General features: G+C 38.7%; 1 protein-coding gene across 3 annotated transcripts; it reads left to right on the top strand.

The window, feature by feature from the left end:
- The first annotated feature begins 1,238 nt into the window (after window positions 1-1,238).
- MBP (myelin basic protein) lies at window positions 1,239-21,199 on the top strand. 3 transcript variants are annotated; one of them, XM_009864494.1, is made up of 7 exons: window positions 1,283-1,492; window positions 2,211-2,217; window positions 14,637-14,741; window positions 15,247-15,282; window positions 15,870-15,902; window positions 16,874-16,990; window positions 19,414-21,199. In XM_009864494.1, the coding sequence occupies exons 1-7, from the start codon at window positions 1,395-1,397 to the stop codon at window positions 19,468-19,470; spliced, it is 453 nt and encodes a 150-aa protein (XP_009862796.1). In that variant the 5' UTR covers window positions 1,283-1,394; the 3' UTR covers window positions 19,471-21,199. The 3 variants fall into 3 exon arrangements, with proteins under 3 accessions (XP_009862788.1, XP_009862804.1, XP_009862796.1); XM_009864486.1 differs by lacking the exons at window positions 2,211-2,217; window positions 15,870-15,902 and having other exon boundaries at window positions 1,239-1,492; XM_009864502.1 differs by lacking the exons at window positions 2,211-2,217; window positions 16,874-16,990 and having other exon boundaries at window positions 1,276-1,492.

Here is a 21,199-nt window from a genome sequence, read left to right on the forward strand (position 1 = left end):
TCTCAAGCAGTGACCTACCAGTATTCTGCTGGTGTTCCTTGTAGATAAGACATATTTCTCAGTGAGCGCAGTTTCCTTTAGAACAGTAGGAATAATGGTGTAGACTCCAAAACCCTCCATAAATCTTTCTGTAACTGACAGAAAGAGCTACTACAGATTAAGGGTTAAGTGTGCTGCAGCTGATTCTTTTCAGATACTTTACTGCATGCATCAGAACACAACTGTGGAGAAGGCAGCAGACAGTTCAGTGACACCACGGAGGTCTGTCTTGGCACTGTTCTTGGCTAAAAGCTCATCAAGTTCTGATAATTTGTTTTTGTCACTTCTCACAAGCGCTAAATGCAAATCAGACAGTTTTGCTCTAGGCCTTCAGCATCGGCACTAGGACATCGTAGTCCGAGTGCCAGGATCATACATGAAGAAAAACTGTCATGGGAGACCAAGCCGAAATTGCAGTTTAGTGTTCTCTGCCTTTTTGAAGTGAGGACAATTTAAATAGTGAAGAAACCTCCCTTCATTTCACTTGTGAGATCAGTACTGGAGTTACGGTGAGGGATTCCAAATGGGGACAAAACCGTCAAGTACAAAAGCTCTGACATCGTGGAGAGGTAATGTGCACTTGAGAAGGCACAGTCCTGCTATGTCGCTGCTTTTTTTTTATTATTTTTTTTCCTGTTCTGGAGAGAACCAGTGCATTTTAGAGTTGTAGCCCTCAAGGGAAAGTATGGGAATTCTGATTATTCACTGAAAGCCTCCTCAGTCAGTATGCCTTCCGCGTAAATAGTTTCAGTTATGTTTTGAACACCCTATTGATCTGTTTACAAATAAGTTTAATTAAAAAAAACCCCTAGAACTCCTGCATATTTTGTGTGAGAACATCATCCCAGCTTTGGTTCCAAGATAGCTTAATGTTCTTAAGGGCTGGTAGGGAACATAGTTTCATTACAACTGCACATATTACGGGTTTTGTATGAAATGAGCATCTCAAGGCGAGGGAAAGAAAGCAGCATTGTTCCAGGGCTGTTTTTCACAGGCCTGTATTCATATCTCATCCTTGTTGTTTGCAGGAGAGGCAGATGTGAACCAGAACAATGGGACCTCCACGAAGAGCCCAGCGGTGACAGACTCCAAAGGCACAGCAGACCCGAAGAATGCCTGGCCTGAGGCCAACCCAGCTGACACGGCCGGTCGCCCCCACTTGATCCGCCTCTTTTCCCGAGATGCCCCAGGAAGAGAAGACAACACCTTCAAAGATCGGCCCTCAGAGTCAGACGAGCTACAGACCATCCAAGAGGACAGTGCAGCAGCTTCAGAGAATTCGGATTTGATGGCTTCACAAAAACGCTCCTCTTTCCGGCACGGATCAAAAATGGCATCCGCGAGCACTACAGACCATGCTAGACATGGATCTCCAAGGCACAGAGACTCGGGTCTACTTGACTCGCTGGGCAGATTCTTTGGAGGTGAAAGACACGTTCCCCGGCGGGGCAAGGTGAGCTCTGAGGAGTAGAGAACTGCACAGCTACGGCAAAATACGGTTAAACAGGAAGGGTGGGACTAAGAGGAAGGTGTAACTGCTATAATGCAAGAGTTGACTTAGCCAGCGAGATGATACTTGCAGATGTGTAATTTAATGCTTGGCTTTAAACTGAAAACAACAACAACAAAAAAGCATAGATCTGGGAAACAAGAGGAGCTATTCTGGGTAGTAACAAAGAGTATTAGAAATCCAAGTGGCTCTAGAAATGTTACTGAGAGGATTTTTTATGAGCATTTAATGTGATGCATTGTATGCATTTCAGTCTGCTTTTGTGTGTTGTTCTTAAGTATTTGCAGAACGAAGCTGGATGAGAGCATTAAATGCAAGACAGACTTAGAAATAGATGTTAGAACTGTGGCCAGATTCTCTCCTATTTGCGCAAGAGTGTGTTTTAAGGTTGGTTGATAGCTTTACTGAGGAGATGACTTGACAGATATTATCCTGAATCCCAGGTGTACGCAGTAGCCCAGCTGCCTTATTGTGACGAGAAGTAAAGATTTATATTTCGAGCATTTTGTATTAGAAATTGTGTCACAAGTCATGTCTTCATTCTGAATTGAAAAACAAGGCATTGATGGAAAGATAAGATGTGAATTCTTTACTTTTCTGGGATTTGCCTGCCTCGTCTCCTAAGTTACGCTGATGGTGTGCTAGTTTGCTGTTGTTCAAGTGGCAAAGTTTAAGATATTTCCACTGTACCCTTTGCCATGTAAATGGTAAGTGGAGGCTTGTGTTTGTGTGTTCACTGCTGTAAGGCTGTAGAATGGAACTACTGGAGGGCTGTAAAACCTTTGTTTTAGCCAAATATGTTGTTCAATGTAGTTGCTCAAGTTGCACGTCACAAAAAGTGATGCTTGCAGTTGCTGGCTGGGCCCAAATTTTTCCAAAACCTTTGACAACCTTTCCTATCTGTTTGATAGTTCTAACCTGTGGTGCTTGCTGGGCTGGGTTTAGCATGTGCAGCTTTCCCACATGGGCTGTCTCACGGCGTTGTGCTGGGCCAAGAAAGGCATCGCTGCCCCGCGGTGTGATGCTGATTTGGGATTGCCCACGAGCTGGGGACTGCCAGCACACCTCGTAGCTTTGCACGTGGAAGCATGATGTGAGATAGCCCTTCCCTCAAGAGCTGTTAGGTACAGAGCAGTGGACGGAAAATACTCTAGAAACTTCAAACTCTTCTACTCTTCACAAGCTCAGTAGCCTGTATGAAGGAGGCTGTGTGTTTTGGTGGGTTTGTTCCTCACGTTTACTGGCTGAGGCCTGTAATGCTCTTGATAAAGACTTAGCACTTGTGCAGTTGTTTCTCTAGGTGTGTAATGTTCATGAGTGTGACAAGCAGTTGCTCTGAGAATGAAGAAAACCACTTTTCTCGCTGTTCCTGCAAATATCAGAGACTGTTCCCAACACTGCTGTTTTCTGGAACGTGGTTGGCTAGCTCAACTCTTGCTGTTTTATACATACACCGTGTTACTCAGTGAAAACCAGTATATGAAATGCTCTTTGTACACCAAGGAAATGATACCAAAAACCTTAGGTTCTGCATACAGAATATATAGAGATATGTACGTTCTTGCTTAGCAAGAAAACAAACCAACCAAGTCACCTTTCAGTAATGATGACTAAGAAGAGGCTGCAAGTTCTACAGTTTCTTTACCTTAACCTTTGGTGTGAACACGATCATTATGATTCTTTACAGATCTCTACGTAATTATGTATGAGAGGGCAGGATATCATCTATCTTTTCTCAGTTGCTGTGCAGTGAACTGCTATTTTGAAGCACTTAAATGTCTGCAAAACAGTACAGAATTATGGATAATTCTAACATTTTGTACCTAGCAGAAGTAATTTTTTTTTTTTTAAAGAACGGCTACATACAATGTTAGAGTCCTGACTTGCAGTTCTCACCTGGAAGCACAAAGTTGTTTTATTATTTTGGCAAAAGTCACATTCAGACTTCCAGTGCCAAAGCATCTCTAGAACTATTTCACACAATGATAATATTGATGCATGAAAACGCATCCCTAGGAAGCTCTATCGCAGGAGAATTTCAGTGCAGAAAATATTGAGCAAGTGGCACAGACAGTTGCTTCAAATATTATTTATTTAGCCTTTGAATCAGTGCCTTTTGGTTTCTTGTATCAAGGAGGGCTGCTGGTGTCACATAGTTACGTATTCGTAGAGAGAGGAAATCTAGATGGCTAATGGTCTTCTTTGTGCTTAAAATATAAACTGTTGTCACTTGCTGACTTTTGCTGAGTACCAGTGCAGTGATAGAAGATGAAGGTGCTTATAGATGGGCTGAAATAGAATAAAGTCCTTTGGCAGTTCTCCCGACTCCCCTAAGTAAACAGGTCTTTTGTAAATAAGATACCATGAAAAGCACCTTAGACGATGAATTTCAAAGGCTTGAAATGTAAAAGTTCCTAGAGCTGCACTGTTTGTTTTCTTGTGCTTGTTTCCATTTAATTTTTGAAGCATTTCAAAGCAATTCTGCAGCTGTCTGCCTTGAAAATCTTCTCTTTTCAGCCAGTCCCATGCCCCACTGGGAGCGTGTATCAAAACTACCCACACCAGCCAGCACTGGAATGCCAAGACAACACTTGCTCTTTGTACAAATTTAGGGCTGACATTCAAGCAAAACACATTATGAATTCTTTGTGGAGGCATTTTCATCTTGCATCCATAGCTGAAAAGTACATTAATTAATAATATTCACTATTGTGTACAGAAAGGTGGGGTAAGAACAAAGCAGGGGCTGTTTTGTGGCCTCCTTTCCTTGCATGGAGCAGATTTTCCCTTACCCCGGAATTCTGAAGTTAAATTAAGAATGTGTGGGAGTCCCATGGGAGTAAATAAAAATAGAAATACTGGAATGTACAGAAATACTCCTTGTCCTCTAAGGGGCAGCAAATGCATTTGCCATTGTTCCTGCAACCCATGCCCCATGAAGATTTTGGATAATTGCAACTCAATCAAAAACAGCTTGAATTTTGTGCTTTTAAGAAAATTTGGTAGGGTAGAATATTCTAAACAACACCATTGTTATGCACAGCCTAGATCTCATTGTACTGAAGAACTTAAAAGGGTAACAGGAAGAAACTGCAGTGCAGACATTTTAAAAAGCATGCAAGACTGTAAAATTATTTCCTTTCTAATCTTTATAGAATATTTATCTAAACATTTGTAAAGCATAAAAGCAAGTTTGTTAAAAGGATCAAATCTTTCTTGTGCCTCCTAGGTATCAGCCTGTATTAAACTTCAGTATGTACTGAGTGCTGTTTTGTTTCTTTTACGCAGCTGTTTATGCTTTTGTAATTCTTTTGTTTGTGATTTCTTTCTTTCTCTACTAAAGTTTGGATTGTGAAACAAGAATTTTTCTGCCCTGGTTTAACATTATGCATTAACATACTAAACTTAAGCTACATTTGTGACACATGCCACAAGCCAAAATACTTTAAGTGACAGTAAATAATAGACCGAGACCAGACTTAGCGAGAGATTAAATCAGTTTTTCTGTTACCTTTTTGCTTCGGTTTTGTATGCAGTCTTGTAATGTCCTCCAGTTGCCCGTACAAAGCCTTAGCTCCCGTATTTCTTCCCCAATATATCCATGTTTGGGTGCAAGGAATATGGAAGGCGGGCAGAGACAAGGCATGAGGAGCCCTGGGCTGAAGTTCTTCTCAGGTTGAGCAGAACTGGGGTTGTTTAGGATCAGCTTTTATGAGACGGTGGTTCCAAACCCACCCCAGAGTGAAGCACTCACTGTAACGGGGATTGGCATAAAAAGGGTTGTGATAAACACGCACAGGCAAAAAGTCGAGGAAGCACAGTTTTAAACAATGACATGGATGGATAGATTTAACCGAATATCCAGGCATCTTTTTTTGTTTTTGCACTTGAACTCTATTCACATTTCTTATGTGAGCTTTAGTGGATACTACAGCACCATGAATATTTTGAAAAGCAGCTAAATCAATGCTAGTCTGACTAGTTTATGGTGTGATTTAAGTAAATACTTACTGTGTTTTTTACTTCCGAGTGTTAGTTTTCAGGGAGTGGTATTGCCCGTGATATCCTGTTTTGTAAAACCTGCTATGCAAGCAATCTGCTTGTAAAAAAAATTTTTTATATAGTTTATGCTGGTTGTAACTATAATTTTGTTTTAATCTTTTGCTTTATATGTGCTTTATGTATTCATTAAACTGTTTACATCACAAAACCGGTGTACTAATGATTTAATTTGTTTTAAATACTTTAATCCATTAACAGAAGTTGCAACAAACTACTTCATCGTATCATTAAAAGAGGCTGTATGGCCTTCTACAAAATTCTGTTAAAACAGTGTGGTGGACAGAAGTGAAGAGGGCTTGCTTTCTGTAAGGAAATGATGAGGTTGTAAAGAAATAGAGCTGCTAAATCTGCTGTTCTCAGTTTATGGTAATGGAAATTGAATCTGGCCTCTCTTTTTCCTAGGAGGTAGTAATGAATGATGAATGACCTAAAAATTAATTTGTGTGTAGGAACTTCCAGTTTGACTAAAGCTCATTTCACTTGTCTGCTTGCCAAGCCTCGGAGCGCTTTAGATTTGTCTGTTTAAAAAAAAATAATCTGTACAAAACAAGCAAGTATCAACAGGTGAGTACCACGCAGCACAGGGTAAAGGCAAAGCTTAGGAGCCAACAGCTCATAGAATTGATTTCGACATGTTCATTTAACACTTGCATGACAATATACGTTAGACATGCTTAACAATTAACAAACACATTATTTAATGTGCTGGAACTAACCATCTCTAGCATTTTTAAGGAAGTCACTGCTTGAAGCAATTATTATAAACCAGAAGAGGAATATGGAAGTCAGACCAGGTTAAATGCTCTGTAAGTGATGTTTAGAAGAGCAGGCACTAACTTTTGGTGAAGTATTAGTGATGCTTTTTGCTCAGCCCAATGGCAGGTTTATTCAGAAATGGCACAAAGTAGTTAGAGCTGGACGATTTGTGTTAGAAGTTGAAGGGAAAATTATGACTGGGTGTACAGGAAAAACATACATACTTCATTGCAATTATTATCCTTTAAATGGTCTTTTTTTTTTTCTTCTTAAATTCAAAATGTTCAGGCTAAAATAATAATTAATCAACTGATTTCCCCTTTTCAATTAAGTCAGTTTTTACTAGACTATTCTACAGTATGATAATAATAATAATCTCTCTGAGGGAGCTGGCTGTGTGCTCTGAAGATGAGATTCTTTCGAGTGCTCAGTGAAGTCGGGGGTTTGCCAGTCGGCTTTGCCAGGGCCCGGGTGTAAGGGGCGGCGCAGAGCTGTGCTTTTGGGGTCTTTTGGTGGGAACTGGCCTTGGCTGCTCTGCAGCAATTCCCCTCTTGTGCAGCTGCACGGTCCAGGGCCCAGTTGACGGCAAGGTCTGGATTTTACTGTGATATACTCAAGGGGTGGTTTTGTTTAAACAAGTGGGAGGGGCAGGCAGGAACCCCAAAACTTACATACAGAAGGTCAAACAGATGTATTCACAATTTAGCATGAGGATTTTCTCTAAAATTACATTTCTGTCATTGTGTTTACTTGTCTACAGATGAACCAAATATATAAATGAGAAATTGCTTTATATTAAAATCTGTTACATTTATGGTTTGGGGTTTTTTTTTTTCAATCACATATATTAATTCCTTGCTAGTGAAGAACTACATTATCCTTAGCACTTTCCATCCTAGAATGCCAAAAATAATTACTTTGTTTTTCAGTTGTTTTGAGGTTGCACAATGGTAAACACTGACCAGTAGAAAACTGAGACAAAAGTTAAGAGGTTTTTTCCTTGACGTTATTTTGTACCTCCATCATCGCATACAGTTAATGACAGTTGCTGGTTTTGATTTTGCGTACTGATGCAAAATGCCTCACCTTATTGCAGAAATGGTCTCCAGTTTGTTAGACATGATCAGTTACACGTTTCACTCAAAAGTTACTTGGTTTAATTTCTGAGCTACATAAAAAATCCTCCACTGCCAGTTTCACATGCTTTAACTGAATTTGTTACAAGGCCATTTTAAAAATGCTTGTAAAATACACTGAATAACTGCTACAGACCCAAGATGTGCCTTAGTTCTGTTCCACCTTTTGCTTACAAATCATCTACTTTTTTATTTCTGATAGACCATACAATTAACATGCCTTGAAATCTGCACAAGCCGCAGATTTTGAGTGGTCCATCTCTTCCCTCCCCCTCCTTTCCAATTTTATACTGACTGCTGCATTGGAAATTTTATCTCCAAGTGATAGTATTAAATATCAAAGAATTAAGCTATTAACCATACCATGTCTAAATATTTCACAAGTAAACTCCCCTTACTATTATACTCTCCCCATCAGTTATGCTGATGTAGGCAGTAGTACTTTTAACAAGCTATGCAAAGAGTCTAGCTTGTCTTTTCTTACATGTTAAAGGCAGAAAAGAAAATTGGGCCAGTTGCTTCAAAGATGAGAACTGATAAAATTGTGGGTGGGTGGGTGAGCGTGTGCAACTCGAGCGATGAAAAGTGTATTTCAAGAAATTAAGGTTGCAGGAATATTTTTCTCCTCTTTATTTCTGGTCAGCAGCTGTAAAGTGATACTGTATACCTGGCATTTATTTGTTTTCCAAATAATTTTCATCTTATTTATTGTATGAGCTTCTTGACTATATGAAAATACTAAGCAATGGGCTTTTTAAAAATGTTTACAAATTTTTGCTTTCTTACTAATAGTTGTACCCACATTCTTTTGCTGTAGCAGCACCAACAAATTCATCTCCATGAAATACATAGTCTAGCAGTAGAAATATATCATTTTGAACACTAGTCTACGATGCCTTTCTTTTCTTGGCCATATACATTTAAATCCTTAAGGCAGCAAAGTTGTTTGGTAGTGGAAAGTACCCTGGAAACTACTCTGAGAATACAAACTAGCCAAAATCTCTTTTTTCCTGGAGTGATCATCCTCAATAAAAAGAAATGAGTAACCTCAAAACCCAAAGCCTTACACTGGGTTTCCACAGTGGACCATTTCAGCAAGGTTTAATCTATGCCATTGCTGCCAGCTTGATAAAACAGCACAGACAACAATACTGAATACGCACCAGAGGCTATGTCCAAGCAGATAAACCTCCATCATGAAGGATATTTGAGTAAAATGACTAATGCTAGGCAGAAAAATACTTCAGAAAAGCAAAAGTAAATTAAAAGCATGGGGCTTACCCCTGAAACCCTTTAGAAGTGTCACAACAGTGGAATAAATCAGACATAGAGAAAATCCTAGAAGGTATGCTGGCACCATATTTGGGACCCATCATAAAATAGAACGACTATCCTGAACAACTGTCCTGATTCTTCTTTTTTTCTCCAGTAATTCTTTCCTCTCACCTTCTTATTTTGTGAATTAAGGCCCTAAGAAGGAAGAGGCTCTTGGAGAAATGTGGTTCTGGATTATCGATTAGCACTTACCTCTGTTGATGGTCAGTGTTCTCCATTGTTTCCTTCTTCACACTGTCTTCTCATCTTCCTTGGGTTTCTTCCTTTTCAGTCACCTCTAGTCTTTCCTCCCGTGTTTTCCATTCTCATCTTCCTGCTAAGAATTCTTCCTCATTCTGTTCAGCACCTGTTTCTAGACAAAGATTATATTAATGATCTCAGCAGAGTACTGGAAGGCAGAATCTCCTGGACTCCACATCTCTCTTCCTACCAATTCTCCTCTGTCATTTTCAGCAAGTAATTTAATTTCTGTCTTAATTTCCACATTACCAAAAATTAACAGTACCGTTACAAGGATATATGGTTCATCCTTTCTAAAGCAATTAGAAAAGCTTGCCGAATTAGCTAATTATAATTTTACCATCAGACCAGCATGTGGGAAAGGCATCAGCATTTCCATTGCTTTTTTGTAGCAGCTCAGTCGGCTGTGAACAGCCTGGAACAAACACGCACCGTCGCAAACAGCAGATTGGTACCTGGGCTGTACGTGAACGAAAAGGAAAGCAATGACACCAGCGTCACACAGAGCTGGTTTAGCAGTGCATGTTTACAATAGGTAAATTACTGCTAAAATAAGCACGGAGAAATAGATCCTCCTGTTACACTATATATTCTGCCTCTGCGTGATGAGACACAGGGCAGCGGCACTGAAAAGCTCTGACATGGGGTCAGCTACACCCAGGAACACAAAGCCCCATGTGAAAAAGCTGGTTTTAAAAAAAAATAATAGTGTATATAGTCACTGAAAGGATGCATCTGAATTCCTGTTTGGAATACTGTTTTGAAACTACAATCTCGACACTAACTACGGAGATCCAAACCTGGGGAGGAATTGCCTTATACTTAAGAGTTGGGATTTAGAATCTGTTTCAAGGATTGACACAAAATTAGCCTGAGTGGCTTACACAGCACCTGTTGTGCATTCATCTTTTCACAAACCAACACAAACAGGATTCCTCAGTGTTTAAAGGCAAATTTTAGTCTACAACTACAGCTGCAAATTTTTTAGTGGGGGTTAAGCAACTGCATCCTGTAAGTTGTGGAAAAGTTTGTCTGAGGCAGTTTAAATGCCCTTTACATATCTATATGAAGTGTGTAGATTTTGTATGATTTCTGTTAAATTCATGCACAGCAACTCATCAAGCATCTTATGAAGACAACCCATTAGAAATCATGAAATCCACTGAACCCATGAAAACATCCATTGTTTTTCATTCTCACTAATGTCAAAATACTTACTCAGTAAGTATAGCTACTTCCACATCTCATATATATTTAGATTTTTGCCATTACAGAAATTACATGTGATGTTGTTCAGATTTTCATTTCACATCCTAAAGTAGGCAGTAAAACTACATAACAATGCTACTGAAAGGCATTGGAAAAAGCCGTAAATTCAGTACTCCAAAAATACCGTAATGCCATTATTGCCACTAATGCATATCACCTACTGATTGGGAATTACAGCTTTAAGTTTATATTTATGTGTATATGCCATCTTTAGTTATAAGGAATCCTCTTTTGGAGGATGAGAGCACTCAGAGGGTATGATATGCATTTAAAAGTCTCTCTTTATAAGCTGCAAGAGCTAATGTACCATGTTTATACCAAGCAAAGTCAGGGGTGTATTTCATGCTATTGCGTAATACCACTACTAAATGCTGCTGCTGCTTAACCACATTTTTTTACACTTCTCCCTCAAATCTGAAAACAAAGTCAAGCAGGACATGCAGAATACAAAACTGCAATTGTGTTTATATTAAAATTAATTTAAAGCTCCTACCACATCTCAGGTCAGATGCACATATGATCACAAACCTGAATTATCAAATCCAGTGTCCAAATGTACAAACCAGAAGAGCCTGGTCCGTTTAGCAAAAACCACAGGATCCTGCTTCTCTTGATCTCCTGTAGAGTTACTGCACTGAGGGTAACACCCCTTAACCCTTATTAAGTGCCAGAGAAAACACCAAGTGGCTTGATTAAGCCTGCTGTCTCAGAACACTGAAAATACTCTACTGGAAATGTAATAATCTTGCACAAAACCTAAACCGGAATTACCAAATTACATATGGCTTCCTGTTACTGTATTAGAGAAATGGCACCTTCTTTTTTTTTTCAACAGCTCTTTCGAAGTATGATACAGGTTGTACCAGTAAATTTAATGTTTGATGTGAAAGTAGATGACTAATACAGAGAATCCAATGCCAACATATAGCTAGCATAAAAAAAATTAAAAACACCTCTAAGTTTTCTTTGCACTCCATTGAAACTTACTTACTCGCTTTTCCTCTTTTGCCATAGTGGCCAAAATACGTAAGGTAGGTTGCACAGTCAAATAATGCAACTTTCCCGTGCATCGTAAGAAATGTCTGGGAAGAAGTCCAATATTGAGTCCCTTCCCATTTCAAAATAACTGGATATTTTACATACATTTTAAAGTGTTCTTATTTACATTATTAATCCTGAAAGCTACTCCTTTCACAGTGAAGTTGCAAACTGCATCTGTGTCACACAATCTCCCAGATGCTGCTTAAGCTCCCAGTATTGGCAAACACTTTCTAGTAAGATTATTCAGATTAAGGGATCGCTCCTTTTTGGCTTTTCTGAATGTACAGCACAGTTGACTTAGAAGGGATCCTTTATTAGGGTCAAACAGAAAGTTAACTGGGAACAGTGAAAACCTGATTGTTCTCATCTGTACTATTTTTATTTTTTTGAAAGACTGCTCATGGCTACAAACTATTCAGTTACCTTAGGAGCTGTAAATTTTTTAAAATTTTAAGAGCACAAACAGAGGCACCTCTGTTTTCAAACTCACAAACAGCACCCAAGGGCTCTGAATTCAAAGTTATTCTTGGTGAGTACATTCCATAATACAGAGATGTGGAGGCCAAACTTGTTTTTTATTGGCAACACTTTTAAGGCTGAAATTTGTGACAACGTTGCAAGAGGTGTGGGGCAAGAGAGACTCCTAATGCAAAGAAACATGTATATGTTACCCATTCAGGAAACATGGTTGCTGTGTTGTACTCCTATTAGGCTTTAAGGTTAATGTTGTTGGGGTTTTCTTTTGGGTTTTTGGTTTTGGTTTTGGTTATTTCCCCATGTACTTAGAGCAGATATAAAGATAGCTGAGTGGCCTTCTAAAGGTATTAATGAAATGTGCAGTTATAAAATGCCACCTGAGTAGCCCATTCTAGAAGGATAAACCAGGTTTTTCTTTCTCCAAAACATTGCCTGAATTCATTCAAATTTAATTTGCAGTACTTATAGGTATCGGTTATTACTCTTCTGAGGGAAATTATTTTTGGAAATCATGAATCTGAGCAATCTCAGAAAAAAAATGGATTTCATCCTCCTGTTAAAAAACTGAAAGAACCAGCTACGGGTAGAAGAGTAACATTAAAGGAAAACATGTAATTAACTGCTACAAATTGAGAATAATATGGAAGTTTCTGACTGCAGATGAATGCTGATGATACTATGAAGGGAAAGCATATTATTTGTAACACTTGGAAAATCACATTATAAAACTCATACAGAACTGTTGTTAAAAATAGCTTCAGACTTGGTACTACCCAGTCAGCTTCAAAAGGGGTCCCAGTCAAAAACTGTGCTGACATTTGGCACCACAGACAGAAGAATGTATATACTACATGATAACCTTTTCAATAAGCCAAATTATTAGCTCCTGATAAGTAATCAGAACACTAAATTCCGGAAACTCAACCGCATCTGGACTGCAAAAACTTATTATGCCACCTTTTTGGGGATAATTGCCTGGTGGCAAGTCATAGCCCACTGCGGAGCTGCAGGTATATGCAATCAAATTTTATCTTGAAGTCTTCTGCTTCACCTACTGCAATAGTTTTGAAGATACATAGTGACAAAGTCGAAACTGCTGCGGAAGTGTAAGCAGGACTGACTCCCTGACACTACGGAAATTTCACAGACCCTATAAAATTCAGAAGTTCCTGGTTTTTAAAGAGTAAATCTCTGCGTATCATCAGCATGCAAAAAAATTGACACCAATAAAAAACATCTGAACTTTGCTGCATTGCTTCATTTTTTTTCCTAAGGAAATTAATCTTATAAACAATATATCTGAATTTCATTTCTCGTCAGAATCATGTAACTTAAAAGGACGCTCAAGAAGATGATACCTCTGACTCTCGTTTCAGATGATCCAACATAATATAAATCCATTTTGTTCATGTAAGATCACAAGATCTGACTCGACTCAAAACTTCCATGTAGTGGCTTTGAGCAGTAACAGCAGATGGTTTCGTGGGACCTTTGATTCCATTCTTAGAACAAGTAAATCTCTGCGCAGCCATTTTCAGCAATAGTAGCTGGAGGTAGCTGGGGTCATTCCACAAACTACTGATGTCACGAGATCTCACTTGAAATGCAAAAAGACTTTTGAAAGTCTGCACTAAATATACGAACTATCACCAAAGCACTGATGAGTCAGGAGTCCCTTTCCAAAAAAGAAGGCCAAGCTTTTTCCCTGGCAAGCTGATCAACGTTGTTCTGTATGTGACGAACGCAAAGCCTATTTTAAATAACTGTTCACGCTGTTCTGCAGTCAAATGTTCATTGGATTTGGGCTACAAAGGAAGTACTTATGTGAGCTACTGTCTCACTGTGGCTTTCCATTTCATCTTTAGAAACCGATGAAAATTTTTAGTATCCACACGAAGCTTATAACATCACTGTATTCTCAGGGAATTCATTACGTGAAGAGAACCGTTGCAGCTCTGTTATTTTCATTCTCTGCTACCCTCTCTGTTCCCCACGGCACATACTTCTGACCTGCTGTGTCAAACACAAATCCTTGTGCCTCTATATTTGCAAGGGTGGGCAGATGTCTGTAAGTGGGTCAGTCACATGTAACAGTTCCTTTTTAAGCCTTGTCACGCTGCATCCAGACAGCAGTGACTACACCGAATTTTTGATGCTATTTTGACTGCAACAGACACATTGTGTTCTAAGTACCAGTCAAGGTGTTCACTCATCACAATGTGTTATTTTCGTTATTTATTTTACATTTGCTTACTGGACTTCTGTCTTGCTCAGGAATAGGAAAAAGTACCATCGCTCTCATTTGATTCCCTCATTCTAAACACTGCCCTTGCAGTTCATGGGCTTTGTGTAGTCTTTGGGAACTCAGAAATGACCCATTCCAAAAAAAATGTCTCAACATAATTTTAAATTTTCTCCATTTCTAAAATTATCTCTGGTTTCTAAAATTACATTCTACAATCCTACTTATGAAAGAAGGAAAATTACAAGGTTTCTGTTACCAGAACTTTCCAGTAAGAGATTTAATTCCATGCTGGGCTATAACATGAAAAACACGTGTATATGCAGAACCTATGTCCACATACAAACTTTGTACTTGCAACTGTACTAAAAAAATCCTTCCTTCGCAGCACGGACAACCTCAGGTTGCAATCTCTGTAGCTTTCCAAGGCATTTTTCTCTTCGTTCCTGGTTGAAATGGCTCTTCATTCAGTCGCCGATGGTCTTTCCTTCCTAGCTGACCTGGCGGTAATGCCTGTTCTGCTTTCCAGGATATACACGCCAGGGCCAGCCACCACGTAGGGTCCTACCCCCAGAGATCTCAGCATGGCCGGCCTGGTGACGACAACCCCGTAGTCCACTTCTTCAAGAACATTGTAAGTCTCCTCTCTTCTCTTTAGGCACTAACTAAACTATTTTCTTTAGGATCCATCAGTAACCAAATACCCCCCCATCATTAGCCATTACTTTGAGCCTCATGAACTGTACCGCGTCTTTGAGCTTATCATGCCATTCAATTACTAAAAGAATTTTTACCTAGAAACACAAACAATACTGAAATGCTACCAAAAAATGTTCATGAACCCTCCATTAGAACAGTCAAATTCCACAACAGGAGACAGGAGGACCAAACCTGTACATGGTAAAGCTGTGTAATCGTCCTGTCTTTAGCATTGGCTGTATTAAGGAATGCTTTCTGTTTAAGAAGAGACAAAAATCCAGCATGTTCTAGGCAAAGCTTAAGAGAGCAGAGGAGCTTCTCAGTGCAATTAGTTAGATAGCACCTAATCCTACTAACTCATAGATAATATGCAAAAGGCTTTACGATTTCCTACATTTACTCTTGCCTTGGTTTTACAACTTTTTTGTGTTGGTTTGTAGGTCTCACCTCGTACACCTCCCCCAATGCAAGCAAAGGTAAGTGTTTTCAGGGACTCAAGTAATGTCCAAGATACCTTGTGGGCTAATTTATAGCAATTAAACTGCTAACCTGATTAATTTTCTTTAATAGCACTAAGTAAAAACCTGGAGTTATGATTGGGGATATTTGAAGCAATGAACCAAGACAGAAAAGCCACGCTTCTCTTCCTCATGCACTTCCTAACTTGCTGCACAAACAACTAAAGCCACTAGCAGTGGTTTTTATACCCAATTTGTGCTGTGATTGCTTTAGGTAATAAACTAATAATAGGCAATGCTTTCAAATAAGTCTCTTTCACCAAGAAGTGTCCTTATATTTACTAACTCAGCTGGCTACTAAAGCACATAACACCGACAAACCACAGCTAGCGAAGGTGGTTCTTGTAATTATAAATAAAGAATTTTTGCCTTTTTTGTTTTACGTAATGACTGTACAGATTGTTGTTTTCATCTCCTGCCTTATTACCTGGCCAGTATTTAATTATTTTTTTACTGCATTTTCATCATCTTCTGTGTATGGTACACCCAGACGCTATGTTCCATAGTGACCATCACTTCATTGTTTCTATTTCTTGCATGTACAGGGAAGAGGATTATCCCTCACCAGATTTAGCTGGGTAGGTGACAAATGTTCTTTCAGTAACAGCCATTTTATTTACCAGGCCAAAGTCTATCGCGCTCCATCGCCTCAAACTATTGCAGCAACGTGATAATTTTGTCTCAATTTTGCTGTTTTGCTTTTCCTCTTCTACTTTCCTCCCTCCTCCTACAGCACTTTAAGACAGTAATTTTGTTGCTTGCTCTTATCCAGCAACCTGACAGTTTTGCAGCGATAATTTCTTTTGCTTTAGCAGGAAGGGAGCAAAACCCACCGCATGGCAAAGCTCTCTTCCCGTAAAGACTCCTGGAGGAATCAGCTGCTGTTATTTTCTTTCCCTGGGAAAGAGAAAAATGGGAGGGAGGGCTGGGACGAGATGGGCGCTTATTCCACAGTTCCAATTGCTCTTATAAAGTCTGCAAAACTAACACTGTCACTAATTCAAGCATTTTGTCCCACCTTCCCCTGCAACCCCTTTCGGTAAGACAGGATCTGCCTAAAGTTAGACAAGTTCTTCCCACAGTAATCCTGCAACTGATTAAACTCTACTTCTCTACCACAGGATCGATTTTATATGAGATAGGCATGTAAATTACTCGTATTTTCAAATAGAAAATACTAAAGCCTTCGAGCCACTAAGCATTTCTTTCACTGACAGAAGAACACAAATTAATTGACATGTCTGACATCTTAGAACTCACGAAATTGAAGCATTTTAAGTTTTGTCATGCAGGTTAACCTTCTGAGTGTCCATTTTTTCACTATTGTCTTTTACAGTTTGGTGCTTCCCTCAGAGTTGAGTATATTCAGATAATTTCCTCATATTTTCCTTCATCCTTGTTTATTAAGTAAATGATTATTTCACTCCCAACACTTCTAAATTTCTCCTTTGAGTATTACATTTCAGTGATCACAAACAAAGATTACAATGTGCATATGATAATCTGGATGCAATAATTTGCAATATATATGAAAATTTTTTTTTTGCAGGGTGGTGAAGGACACAAACCAGGATACGGAGGAAGCGGAAAATTCTATGAGCATAAATCTGCTCACAAGGGACATAAGGGATCCTATCATGAGGGCCAGGGCACTATCTTTAAACTGGTAAAGTACAATCAAACTTACTCTACATACAAAAAAAAAAAAAAAAAAAAAAAAAAAGTTGGTGGAAAAAAACGAAGCCAAACCTTCCATGTTTGAAACAACTACATTTCCTTAAAGTTTCTGAAGGAACTAGATTTACACAGATCAAACAGAGCTTATCTCATGACCTAGTAACCACTTACATGGTAGGACACACAAGGTAAAAACATGCAGCCAGTTACCATCAGGAGACAAGGTAAGTCCACTGAGTGTCACGAAGACCCGCACCAGGAGCCGTGTCGCTACCAAACTCCCAAATGACCTGGAACACAGTAGATGAATGAGGTGACACAACTTGCTGCTGCTGCTAAACTATCTAAAACAGCGAAAACAAAAGCAGAGTGAGAAGCTGCAGAGTGGTGGCGCAGGGCCCTGCTGGGCACACACATGTGGTTGAGAGAACAACTGGAGCAGTTTCCGTTTGTTCCCACCCCAGGCGGGAGAACTCCCCAGAACATGTCAGTACAGTGAGCTGTGAACAGTCAGGAAAATCAGAAAACTGTCATATGAAAAATAAACATTTGGTCAGATTGTCTGTAACCTGGTTCAGTTTGAGTCCATTTGGAGTCACGGCAAAGCCCCACTGATGCAGCTAATAAATGAAAACAGAACAGGAACAAAAAGTCAGTCGTGAGGACTTTTCACATTCTACGTGAGGAAAAAGATGGGTGAAACCCACATCATACCCACTGGCAGCCACTTCAGCTAAGCCTGTATTTTTATAAAAGGTAGAAAAGCATTCACTCATAACAAATCACATAATACAGCTATTTGCACATGAAGAATGCAGTCAGTAATGATCTTTAACTTCGGGACAGAATGCTTGAGCTTGCCCTTAGCAGAGCTGATCATCTCAGACTCTTACTGCTCTCCCCTGCAACAGGAGACAGATCAGCACCTTCATCTGTAGCAAAAATACATTTTTGTCTCTTACATGGTTTAGGGTATGTACTGTTCACTGTGGAGCTGCTTTCCTAACACATGCAGCATCAAATCACAGCTTGAAAACTTGAAGGAGGTAGTAAGAATTCCTAGGTTGCAATTTAAGAAAAGGAAGGAGCTCTTCAGAGGCCTGGGTAAAAATCAAACGTTTACCTCTTAAGCCTAATTTTCACACCATCCACCTGTAGCTTTTTAGTGGCATTCACACACATCTACAATACCGTTGCTATATATTGACATTATTTGTGAAGCTTTCTTTGAACATCTTAAAAAAGCCAATAATAATCTCTATCAAAATTTAAAATTATTTTTTTCATGTAACCATCACAGCTATTTTTGCTTGGATTTATATATATAGGATGATATACATGCACCAGTTCTACATTTTGCTAGCCTTTTCCAAGCCATTGCAACTTTTGGAAATTCTATCAAGAAGTTTTATTCATGCCTTTTTGATTTAGACACGCTGGTTATAGCAGGAGGCATTAATAACTATTCCTTTACATAGTTTTCCAGCTTTTTACAATAAAAGGGTTATCTATTCTTTTGGACATTTAGGATAACTCTGGAAGAAAAAAAGCCAGATACCTAATAGATTACACTAAATTCTCCTTGAAACAGTTCAGTCAAACTAAGGAGGGAGCACTGAAAGATGAGAAGAATATAAATAAAGGTAAAAAAAAAATCCCAAAGTATGCACATGCTTAATTTTTTAAAAAACAGTTCAGTCATTGACTGATTACAGTAACAATTACCGCACTATCTCACATTGGTGGACATAAGTGTATTATTCAAGATTTGTCTAGAAAGTTACTAAAACCACAGGAAAAGAAACCCAGCTAGCCTAACTGTAAGTTCCAAAAATGAAATGCCAAAATTTCACCTTGGATCATCTTTTCCCATGTTTGCATCTGAACTTTCCATACAAGACTCATGTCAATACAACCACACATAACAATTTACCCTAATAATTATTACAGAGTAAAAGCTTTACATTTCCTTCTTTAAGATGTGAGACTATTACAACTCTTATGCAAGGTTTGGAGCTTTTAGTTTTAGTGTGTGTTTGTTTTAATGCATACACCCAGTTCAGGAGTAGCCGTAAAAATGAAACTGTCCACAGTGTCTGAGCAAATTAATTGCTTTCATTAGGAAGGCCTGCACGAGAACATGAACCTACAAATAATTCATGAGAGGCTGTCTAGCCCAGTATGAGAGACTGAATGAGAGTACATTAATCCTGTGTGAAAATATACAAAAAGCAATCATCACTTCAAAGTGAAAATTCCAGTAACATCTAGTGATATACTAAAGGGCATTGCAAGCCATTTTCATTACACAGTATTTAAAATTTTGTTATACTACAGACTGATGGTTTTCAATTTATAGTCCCAAATATATACTACCTTTTAATTAACTTAACTCTGTTCTTCTCTGCACAGGGAGGCTCTGGGTCCCGACCTGGATCACGGTCTGGTTCACCAGTTGCTAGGCGCTGAAGCTCTAAGATGCCACCCAAGGATCATGTACTCTGCTTCGTAATATAACTGCCTTAAAATTAGTAACAACTGCAACAATTACCTAGATAGATGCGATTCATTACTTAATGCCAATTAGGTTCTGCATGCAGTAGGTTATACAAACTTCTATTGGCAATCCCTGACCAACAGTTGAATGAAAGGAACACAAAAAGTAGCTTTACTAGAAGTTTTCCTTACTTTATGTGAAGTAACAAGACCTCTGACTTTACTCATTCTTCTTCAGGTTGCCCTAACTGTATGCTGGACTTCATTACTTCCCCCAAGCACCTAACTTGAGCTCAAGTCTTCTGGTTTTGTTTTAGTGAATATCACAATTACAAATAAAGAGCTACTGTCTTGGATACTGAGCACTGCTGTTAATGAATTCCTGAGATACTGCTGTTAAAAAGAAAAAAAAAATCCATCATGTGCAGAAGTTGTAAGGACTGTTTATCCAAATACTTTTTTTGATTTGGTTTTGTTTTGTTTTAATCTTCCTTCTCTCACTCACAGAGTAATTTATTTTCATAACAGGAATAGGCAGTCATGGAAAGGTTTACCAAACATTGGGAGTTCAAGGTATGTGAAGTGTGGGAGGGGGCAGATGTTGTAGAATCAATACGGTGCGGAGCAATAGTAATAAGGAAATTCGTTCCATATCATGAATTGCTCATTGCATCCAAACCATTAGAATTAAGAGTAGATGAGGGAGAGAAAGAGGATTTCAAATTTGAGTTAGGCTAATGTTAAGAAACAAGGGATATTCCCAGGGAAGAAACATCTACAATTGCACGAGTGACCACTGGACGTCACCGGTGCTTCACACAAACTGCTGCAACAGCATTAACTTTGCAGTATGATAAATAAGTAAATAAATACGTTAAAAAGTCTAATTTCTGAAAGAGAGCCCTTCAGTACTGGTATCTCAGATAGTCCTGCACATCTCGCGTTCGAATTTCAAATCTTTCTCTTGGTACTGCAGCAGTGTCATATTTGACCGGTTCGTGTTTTGCCCAGGGAACCTCTGGATGCCTGTTGAGGGCAGTGCACCAAAGCAAACTCATAGTAAACTACTGTGAACATTTAACTGTTGTACTGTAGTTGCCTTATAGAAATAAATTATAGCCGTTAGATTTAGATATTAATTGTTCACAATTTACTAAAATTAATGTGTGGCAATGGTATTTCCGACCACACTTAGGAAAAGAAAAGGCTCTTCTGAATTGCACTGTTTTGTTACTTAAACTTACCAGTTCTTCAAGCTATCGTCTAAGTGTCTGATTAATTTTTTTTTAGTTTTAGCCTATGCATTGCAGACTACAGTTAATGCTTCCCGGGTTGAAACTGCATTCTTAATAAGTGCCCAGTAAAAGTTACCTATAAATATCTATGATAATTGCATTTCACATTTAGATCTATTGTAGGGTTTAAATCAGTGTCCATTAATATAAATCAATGGAAGATGAGAGGATAGAAAATACATAGAGACTAAAGAAAACAAAACCACCAAAGTCATTAAGTATACACACACGTATTACATCTTTTATTACCTAAGTAAGTTGGTTGCTATGTGAATTTTTCTATTGTAGCTTCATTCAGATGTATACTCTGCAACATAATAGTTAATTTGGATACGTATTGTTCTTATAGGAACACAGCTTTTAAAAAATCTTCATTATTGAAATAAAGTAATCAACTTGAAATGAAA

Source organism: Apaloderma vittatum, unplaced genomic scaffold (assembly GCF_000703405.1).
Source record: "Apaloderma vittatum isolate BGI_N311 unplaced genomic scaffold, ASM70340v1 scaffold220, whole genome shotgun sequence".
Classification (NCBI taxonomy): Eukaryota; Metazoa; Chordata; class Aves; order Trogoniformes; family Trogonidae; genus Apaloderma; species Apaloderma vittatum.

Bases quoted from the DNA above. Each gene is read 5' to 3' on its own strand.
- MBP (XM_009864486.1), top strand. From the start codon at position 1,328: ATGGCTTCACAAAAACGCTCCTCTTTCCGGCACGGATCAAAAATGGCA. The intron at 1,493-14,636 runs GTGAGCTCTGAG...TCTGCTTTCCAG, and splicing joins ACGTTCCCCGGCGGGGCAAG to GATATACACGCCAGGGCCAG. The intron at 15,283-16,873 runs GTAAGTGTTTTC...TTTTTTTTGCAG, and splicing joins CTCCCCCAATGCAAGCAAAG to GGTGGTGAAGGACACAAACC.